General features: G+C 38.9%; 1 protein-coding gene across 2 annotated transcripts in view; it reads left to right on the top strand.

Annotated features, from left to right (window-relative positions):
• Positions 1 to 5486: 5486 nt before the first annotated feature.
• Positions 5487 to 9093, top strand: part of LOC111238004 (ribonuclease Oy-like) — a 20065-nt gene continuing 16458 nt past the window's right edge. For both annotated transcript variants that reach the window (XM_022767364.1, XM_022767365.1), the window contains exons 1-2: positions 5487 to 5555; positions 7312 to 7513. In XM_022767364.1, the coding sequence (XP_022623085.1) occupies positions 7325 to 7513 (189 nt within the window). In that variant the 5' untranslated portion in view covers positions 5487 to 5555; positions 7312 to 7324. The remainder of the gene's footprint in view (positions 5556 to 7311; positions 7514 to 9093) is intronic.

Here is a 9093-nt window from a genome sequence, read left to right on the forward strand (position 1 = left end):
ACTTTTTATGGATAAATGTGCGCTTCATGCACTATGAAATATTTGTTTGGTGACTTTTTAAAATAGTGCAACGTTACGTTACCAAGTCTTGTTTGTGTAACAAATTATTCTGTGTATGTTATTATATGCACATGTCCACCACATTTTTATGTTTTGATGAGCTATTAGATAATTGAATTTGATGAATAAAGTTTAATCTAACTATCTATCTATCTAATCTATCTATCTATCTATCTATCTAATCTATCTATCTATCAGGTACGAGCTCACATTCAGGGCCGTGAGGAGAAACCGTATCGATGCTGGAGGCTCCGGTGATGGTGTTAGAGATCGTAGGCAAGAGAATCCTATGACGTCAGCCGATTACAGGGAGGTGCTTACTGCGCACCTCTTGGATGAGTTGATGTGAAAAATGGCCACAGAAGACGCCAGGTAACAAACATCTGCCTGTCCCCACATAGCAGCGGCCACACAAAATCTAACAGAGCCAGCATGGGGCGACGGCGCTGCAAGCTCTGAAAAAAGAGCGCTGGCCTGCAGTGTCAGGGATGTGGTGTGGGCTGTGACTGGCAGCAGAGAGGAACTGCATACTGGCACCAACCAAGATCTTTGAGTCTGCAGCCAGAGAGAGTAGATTTCCTGTGTGGGAAGAGCCTATAGTTTTATTTTTATGGCCTGTTTTGCACTATAAATTTATTGTAAGTTTACAAATTGTATTGTAAATTGTTTTATACTTTCAAATTTCACATTTAAGATGGAAACGTCTAATTCATGTACAGTTTCAGTGTTTTTTCTTTACTAAAACTCTCCAGATTATATATTCTGTGTCCCTTTGTTTCTCCTTCATTTTAACCTGTTTTTCAGTAGTTTTAAGCATGCAGTAAATTGAAAATAACTTCCAGATATTGAAAGTTCCAAGTGTTCTGGAAAAATGGACCAAATGCACTCAACAAGGACATTTTTTGACCCTTTTTATAGTCAAAATAAGCTCAAAACATCCAGGTGGACATTTTGAGGCTCACGCTTTAAAGGCGTTCAGAAAATAGACTGTATGCTTTTGATTATGGCTATCTGGAAAAGAAAAACAAACCAACAAATATAAACTTTGACTGTGGAGGAAATGGATTAGGGTTAAATGCATCACAAACACTGTGTTTGGTCACAAACATACCTTTGATATTTGGTGACCTGGTACCAGAGGATGACTTGCACTGGCATTTGTTGTTCTTGTTGCTAAACATTATAAACATTGTGTTCTCATACTCCATCACAGAAGGTATGACTGTGTATTTGAAGCACCGGATTATTGAACATCACCAACTCTTNTATTCTTGAGTCTATAAGGTAACAATAATATAATAATAAGATAACCTTGTTTGAACTGTGAAATGGGTTTGGCTAAAAGAAAATTTTGGTTTTGTCTATACTACTAGGTACTTATACTATACTGGGTTAAATAGAATTGCATTACTAGAAAGAGAAATAAATAAGAAATAAATAATAAAATAAAATTTTATAAAATTTTCATTGACTAAAATGTCATCAGTTTTCGTCGACTAAAACTAGACTAAAATAGTCGTGCATGATTCTGACTAAAATAAGACTAAAATGCTCAGACTTTTAGTCGACTAAAACTTGACTAGACTAAAAAGAGTATGAACGTGACTAAAACTAATAAAAACTAAAATGACAGCTTGACACAAAGACTAGACTAAAACTAAAATTAAAACAGGCCGCCAAAAACAACACTAGTGTGGAGTTGAATATCATGTTGGCCTCTTTGTTTGCACAGGCACTGATGAAAACATGCCGGTGTTCAGCAAAATAGTCTCTATCATTTTGCATTATGGTAAAGTTGTTTTTGTTTTGGTCGAGCATGAAACTTGTTTCCATGATCATTTCCATGCTTTTCAAATAAGTGAAAACATCCCTAACAAGGTACTGGTTCTGGAAATGGATAGATTAAGACATTTCAAATCTTTTGATGCTCAAATGTCCTATGGGTGTTATTCACATTTATATGTTGTGTCAGAGGGTTGTGTTATTTAATGGATCAACATTGCTGGCGTAATAGCTACTGGTAGATGGAATTCACACACACACACACACACACACACACACACACACTCACTCACACACACTGTTTTTGTACTGTTTGTACTGTTTTGTACTTTGCAAGTTTGAAGTCTACCTCATGTTATTCCTGCATTATAGGAATCTTGTCAGACATTTGTATTTATATGTCTGTACATTTACATACAATGTTTGCACTTTGTCACTTTTTCTTTGTGGTTTGCTGTAACATGTTGTACAACACAGTTTATGATACAAAATGTCAAAACATGCAATTTAAAATAAAAATGTGTGACAATCAATGTTTTTTGTTGTTGGTTTTGTAGTAATTTTTAACATATATTTAAGTTTTGACTGTTAACACCATAAAAGAGTTCACATTAAAATTAACTCCGGGTGAGAGTTGCATTTTACCCCAAATGGGAGTAGTTTTTTAACTCCCACAAGTGTTCAATTTTAACTCCAGAAAAGAGTTACTTTAACTTTTCCCTGGATTACATTCGACGGTCTCACATGTACACTCAAATGTAGTTGATATAAACTCCCAGAGAGTTTATTCCAAAGGCCAGAATTTGCTGTGTAGGGGAGTTTTTGTTCGCTGAATCTGCTAGTGTGTTTTGTCCTAGTTGATGATAGTGTTGTTTGTGGTAGCATAGGCAAGATAAAGGAGAAAATAGTTGTGGTGTGAGGAGCAGTGATGGCTGGCATTAGGGGAGTGACTCTGGGACGCCAGTTATCACTGTCTAGCCTCCTGGAGGTGTCGTGGGATCAACTAGACGAAACACTGGTGAAAGGAGGTTCCCACCTGATGACCCCAAAGACATGTTAGTTATCACTGCTCATTAGTCTGTATAGCTAAATTAATAGTTATCAAAGGACTTAGGATGTTAAGCTTAGAGAGCTATTCACTGAGTCTTGGGTCCATTTTCTGTAGCACAAGTTTCTTGTATTTACCTTAAACTTTTGTGTCTAGCTGTTTAACTTTTGACATGAACAATGTTTTCATTTTCATAGATTCTGTATTTTTCAGTTAGGAAGCAGGAGAAAAATTTGTTAGGTTAAGTTATCGAGCAGAAGATGGTCAGCATGTACAAACAAGGTGCCGAACCTCCACAGAGCTCTATAGACATTGAGTTTCTCACCTAATCAGTTTATGACATCCTCCCAAACCCACCCAACCTGCATATCTGTAGCATGGTGACCACTCCCACTTGCTACCTGTGGCAGAAGAAGAGCACCCTGGAGTATATCCTCAGCCGCTGGTGTTGGGAGAAGGGCTGATGTCACAACCAGGTGCTAAGGTCATTGGTGGATACAATCAATACAGCGATTCACTGCAGCAAGAATTAGCATGCTCCCAAACAATCCACCAACTTCATTAGAGCTGGGGAGAAGGCACAGTATCAGCACAGCTCCTCTGGAGGGCTTTTTACCTCCACTCAGGACTAGCATCTCCAGTTGACCGAGGAAGGCAGCTCAAGCTCCGGGGAAACATTGTGACCACTTTGCTCTGTCCAGATACGGCATGTAAAAACCAAGTTGTCCTGCTGTAACTTACTATCACTGGGGCAAAGTAAATAGAAGAGGCCAATGAGCAGAAAAGGGCTAAAAACGAGTGCAGTGGAAAAGGCAGGAGAGCCATGGCTTTGCTGGCCATTCCCTATGGCGAAAAACTCACTCTCCTTGGTGTAAAAGGACTGCAGTGCAGAAAAGCCACCACTAACATTCTGGAGGCTACAGAAAAAGGCGTCAATGTGGCTCTGGATCCAGAGGGGGGAGCCATGGATTGCACCACTTGGACGCAAGTGAGAGGTTGATCACCGCTGGCTGGGTGGCCTGGGTCAGGGAGTGACCCAAAACACCCTATTTATCACTGAAGACATGTCCAAGTAGCACCAGAAGGTGTATTCAAACTTTTGCAGAAAAGCAATATCAGACACAAGTTATATGTCTTAATCTGCAGGCGATCTTTATACACACTGGTATGTCAGTGACAATTTGTAAGTTGGAATATCACATTCATGTTTAGTTCAGTTTAGTTTAGTAGTAAGTGAGGGATCAGGGGTGTATTCAGTTTCTTTCCTCTGTCTCATTTCCTACCACTTGTCTCCTCAAAGGGAGGAAATGAGGAGGAGGACAGAGGAAGGGGGAGTGATGGGAAGAATAAAGGAATGAAAGAAAGTAGGATGGTGGGAGGGAAAGTAGAGGGTATGGAAATAAAGGAGGTAGGGAATGAAAAGAAGAAATAGATAATGAAATGAGAGGGGAATCAGGTGGGAATTGAGGGAGGAGGTAAGGAAAGAAGTATGGAAGGAAATGAGGAGTAAGTGCAGGGATAAAGTAAGGAAGAAAATAAGGAGGAAGTGAACCAAAAGAAGAAGAAAGGAAGGAAACAACAAGGTAGGGAAGGAAAGAAGTAGGAAAGGAAGGAAAAGATTGCATAGGGAGCCAAATGAGGAGAAGGAAGGAAATGAGGAGGGTAGAAAAAGAAAAGGTGAGGTATGGAAGGAAAGAAGGAGGTAGTAAAGAAAGGGAGAAGGTAAGGAAGGAATCATTAGGTATGACAGGAAGGGAGGAAGTAAGAAAGGAGATGGTAAAGGGGAGTGAAATGAGCTAGTTAAGAAAGTGATAGGATAAGGAAATAAATCAGGAGGTAGGGAAGGAAAAGAAAGAAAGAAAGAAGAAAACAGAAGAAGAGATTGGATGGTAAATCATATTCATGTTTAGTTCAATTTAGAATAGTAATGTATTTGTTTGGGACTATTTTCCACAGGGGATTAATCCACATTTGGTGCTCTGGTGAGTATTTGACCAGCAACACAGTTTTGGGACTGACTACAACTGACTACAGTATGTACTTATGGCTGTGTTACACATTATATTTAATGTCATATCTACTGTCTCTTTGACCTGGAGCACCAGGAAGCTGCACTGTTGGTTTTGTACATAGATAATTTCTGCACATATACTTATTTCTCAGCTTTAGACACAGGAGGATCAGTTTGTTGTTGGGTTGAGTCATTTCATGTGACTAATGTGAAGGATCATTTTGTCAAAACTCTTGCACCAGGGGGCACCCCAGTGGTTCACCTAGTAGAGAACATACCACTTAGGCTCAGTCATTATTGCAGCAGCCTTTGGTTTGAGTCCAGCCCATAGCACTTTGCTGCATGTCATCCCCTCTCTCTCCCCAACCTTCCTGTCACTCTCTCCCTGTCCCAATCCAATTAAAGGCAAAAACCACCCAAAAAATATCTCTGAAGAAAAAACAAAAAAATAGAAACCTCTGACACCTGCCAGGTGGAGGAAAGAGTTCACTTCCTCTAAATATACACACATGACACAAACACACATACACAGATGTATTCTGTATAAAGCATTAATTCTCAGTCTGAGTTTCATTTCTCATTTCTCTGAACTGAGGCAGAGTGAAGCTTTAACTGTGTCAGTGCAGTAGCAGCAGTAGCAGCAGCAGCTCTCTGGTAAGTTTCTCCATCTTTCCTCCATCACAGTATTAGAGGAATCACAGCAGAGGCAGATAGTTGAAATAATTGGCTGGAACACACCACAACTGTCATGTCCTTCATCAACTTAATGATTTTAATAAAGAATTACTTTTTTCAAAGGGGAACAAGACAGATTTTTTTTTAATTTCCCACAAGAGTTATTCATTTCTATGTGCTGTTGACTTTTTCTTTCCTATCCAGACTAACATGAAATGAATGAATCATTTCTCATGCCTACTTCACTGGTTAATCCTTAAATCATACTGCAATATAAATCATATATGCACACCTACACTATAAATAAAATAACACAGCACCTTTTATGTTGAAATTTTAATTTATGCAATTTAATTTTTACTCCAATAATGTAATAATATTTCCTTATTATAGCCATAATTCTGTCATAATCACATCATTATTATTATAGATACTGTTCTATATAATAAAGGTCTCCAACAGGTGGGTCCTGAGCTACCAGTAACCAACCCCCTGTTTTAGAGAAGCTCACCCAAAGGTTCAGAGAATATAGTCTGTACAAACCATGGATGTGTGGGTCAGACTTAAAGAAACACACCTTCACTCTTCAACACCAAATCATTATTTGTCAGTGGTTAGTCAAATGACTTATGCTATCAAGTTTTTTTCAACATCAGATCTGCTGCTGCCAACATGCAGTGTAGTGGAAAACTTTAGTGTGATTGTATTTGTAACTTGTCCTCTTATTGAAATGGGAAAAATTAAATCCATCATAATTGTTGCTCTCATGTAATCTCATTTTAAAGTCTTTGTAGTTGATAGGATGTTCCAGTTAGAGCTGAACTGTTCTTGACTGTGATAAAGGAGTAGTTCTTTATCTGAATTCCCCCATTCCCAACATTCAATAATTCTGGACGGATACTCCCACATTCTTGTTTGCCATAGTACAAGAGACAGGATTGTTCTCAAACTTGTTGAATGATTCTATATTTCTGATTTGATTTGGAGATCAGTTTGACTATTTTGATACAATATGTGAATAAATGTGACCAGTAAGACATGAGGAGCTCTCAGCCACTTTGAGTTTGTCAGAGTAGTGCTCAGAGCGGAAAAGGTTGGAGACCCCTACTTTAGATTATTATTATTATACATTACATTACATTATACATTTACCTCTCCTTTTCCACAACTCCTCCAACCTGAAATAGCACCCCTACGACAGCCGGCATGCCAGACATATTATTGTTATGGTTACAATAATAAACACGTGGACTGCACCGATAGTGGCATAACTACCTTTGTCACCATGGTTACTATAATAACGGTCATGGCTTGGTTATGTTTAAGAAAAGATCATGATTTGGGTTAAAAAAGTACTTCCTCAACATGAGACGAACTTTATTTCCATGGTTACAATATAAACTGCTGGTTTCACATGCAAATCGAACACCGTTCGTCTGTGTCATATTCATTCATCCAACACAATCTCCTCCTGATGTGGACTTTGTCTCTCCTTATACTACGCCACTGCACTTTTCCCTTTGCTCCTGTCATAATTACTACAACCACTAGATGTCACCTAGCAACAAAACCTAACTATGGGTCATAATAACGTGCCGCACAGACGACCTATGGGCTTGTTTTTTCCGGAGGACAGTCTCCTACCTTTATTACCACCTTTATTTCCACTGCATGTCTGCCACGCTCTCTGGCTGAAATAAACGGTTTGATTGATCTGTGTTTGGTGTTTGATTAGTGTGGATCATCATATGAACAAGATGAGGAACTCGGTGCTGCTCATTGTGCTCCTGCTGCAGCTGCCAGTCACCACCACAAAGGGAGGACACTGGGAGGACTACAAATATGGCCTCCAAAACTCAGAGAAGGACAAGAACCAGTTCTGCTGCTCATGGAAATGCCTCCTGTTCACCGTGCAATGGCCCGGAGGCTTCTGTCAGGTGAGCTTCTTCATCATCATCATCATCATCATCATCATCATGAACACTGATTATTAACTCAGAAGATGAGATTAATTCATGTGGAGTAAAAGAGGTTAAAGTCTTCAGATCAGATTTGAGGGATCGGGGGTGTGTTCAGCTTCTTTCGTGACAGGAGTGACCGGAAGAACAAAGCAATGACAGAAAGGAGGATGGTGGGAAGGAAAGTAGAGGGTATGGAAGTAAAGGAGTTAGGGAATTAAAAGAGAACATAGAGAAGGAAGTGAGAGGGGAATCAGGTGGGAATTCAGGGAGGAGGTAAGGAAAGAAGTATGGAAAGGAAATGGGGAGTTAGTGCAGTAGGGAGAAGGTAAGGAAGGAATCATTAGGTATGACAGGAGGAAGGAGGCAAGAAAGGGATGGTAAAGGGAAGGGAAGGAAGGAAATGAGCTAGTGAAGAAAGATAAGGGATCAGGAAATAAATCAGGAGGTAGGGAAGGAAAAGAGGAGAAAGAAAGAAAGAGAGATGCAAAATAATGAAAGAGAATATAGTGAACAGAAGAGATAGGGAAGTAAATGAGGATGTAAGAAATGAAGGGGTAAAGGAGGAAATTAGGTGGTGGGAATGATAGAGAAGGTAGTGAGGGAAAGGAGGGGGGAAGGAAGGACAAGAGGAGGTTGTGAACTGAAGGGTATGGAGGGAAATCTTTAGGTAGGGAAGGAAAGAAGGAGGCAAGAAAGGTGTAGCGTTAACGCCATAATTTAGAATTTACTCTCGTTGAAATGGGGCACCAGTCCTCTGGGAGGACAACAATGAATTACTTCATTGACAAATTTATCAATCTCATATCAGAAACCGTGACTTCTCGATTCAATGGATCTCCAGTCTCTATGTCAAAAGAACACAACAGGACAACAGCTGGGTGTAAATAAAGGCGTTTATTAACTAAACTGCTATCTACAGAGTAAATGCAAGGTTTTATAATCATAAAGATGAAATTAATAATGAAATGAGCGATGTGTTGAGTTGGCAATGATGGGAGAGAATATGTTAGGGCTATACACTATGGCTATACAACTAATGATACTGTGTCTACGAATGAGATTTGATGATTAAATATTGCTATATTTTGACATCAATCCTGTTGGGTCTGAGCTCTACCTCATGAGCTGGACACCAAATATGTTGGATTTTGGTTGTCTATCAATTTATCGGCTATCATAAATTAAGAAAAATATTAATATTAAAAATATTAATGTTAAATAATAACTTTAAAATTAATTAAATTCCTCGGGGCCCCAGCCTACACTAATAGGCAAAATAGCCAATATGGTTTCAGTCTCAATTTATTACCATTAATCTGGAACTCTGATTAACAATTAGAGTTTACTAACTATAACCAAATTACCATATCAACAGTAAGTTAAAGTTGAAGGATTGGAATTCTATAAAGTAGAGGTTGGCAATATTCACGCTTGTGCAACATTAAACACACCAGTAGTTATACTTAAAGGCATTTATTTACAATGGAGCAGAGTAAAACACAATGTCTAATCTAGTATATACAGGTGTGTGTATGTGTGTGTGTAGGGGTATGTGT

The sequence above is a fragment of the Seriola dumerili genome, unplaced genomic scaffold (assembly GCF_002260705.1).
Source record: "Seriola dumerili isolate Sdu_G_001 unplaced genomic scaffold, Sdu_1.0 BDQW01001168.1, whole genome shotgun sequence".
Lineage (NCBI taxonomy): Eukaryota > Metazoa > Chordata > Actinopteri > Carangiformes > Carangidae > Seriola > Seriola dumerili.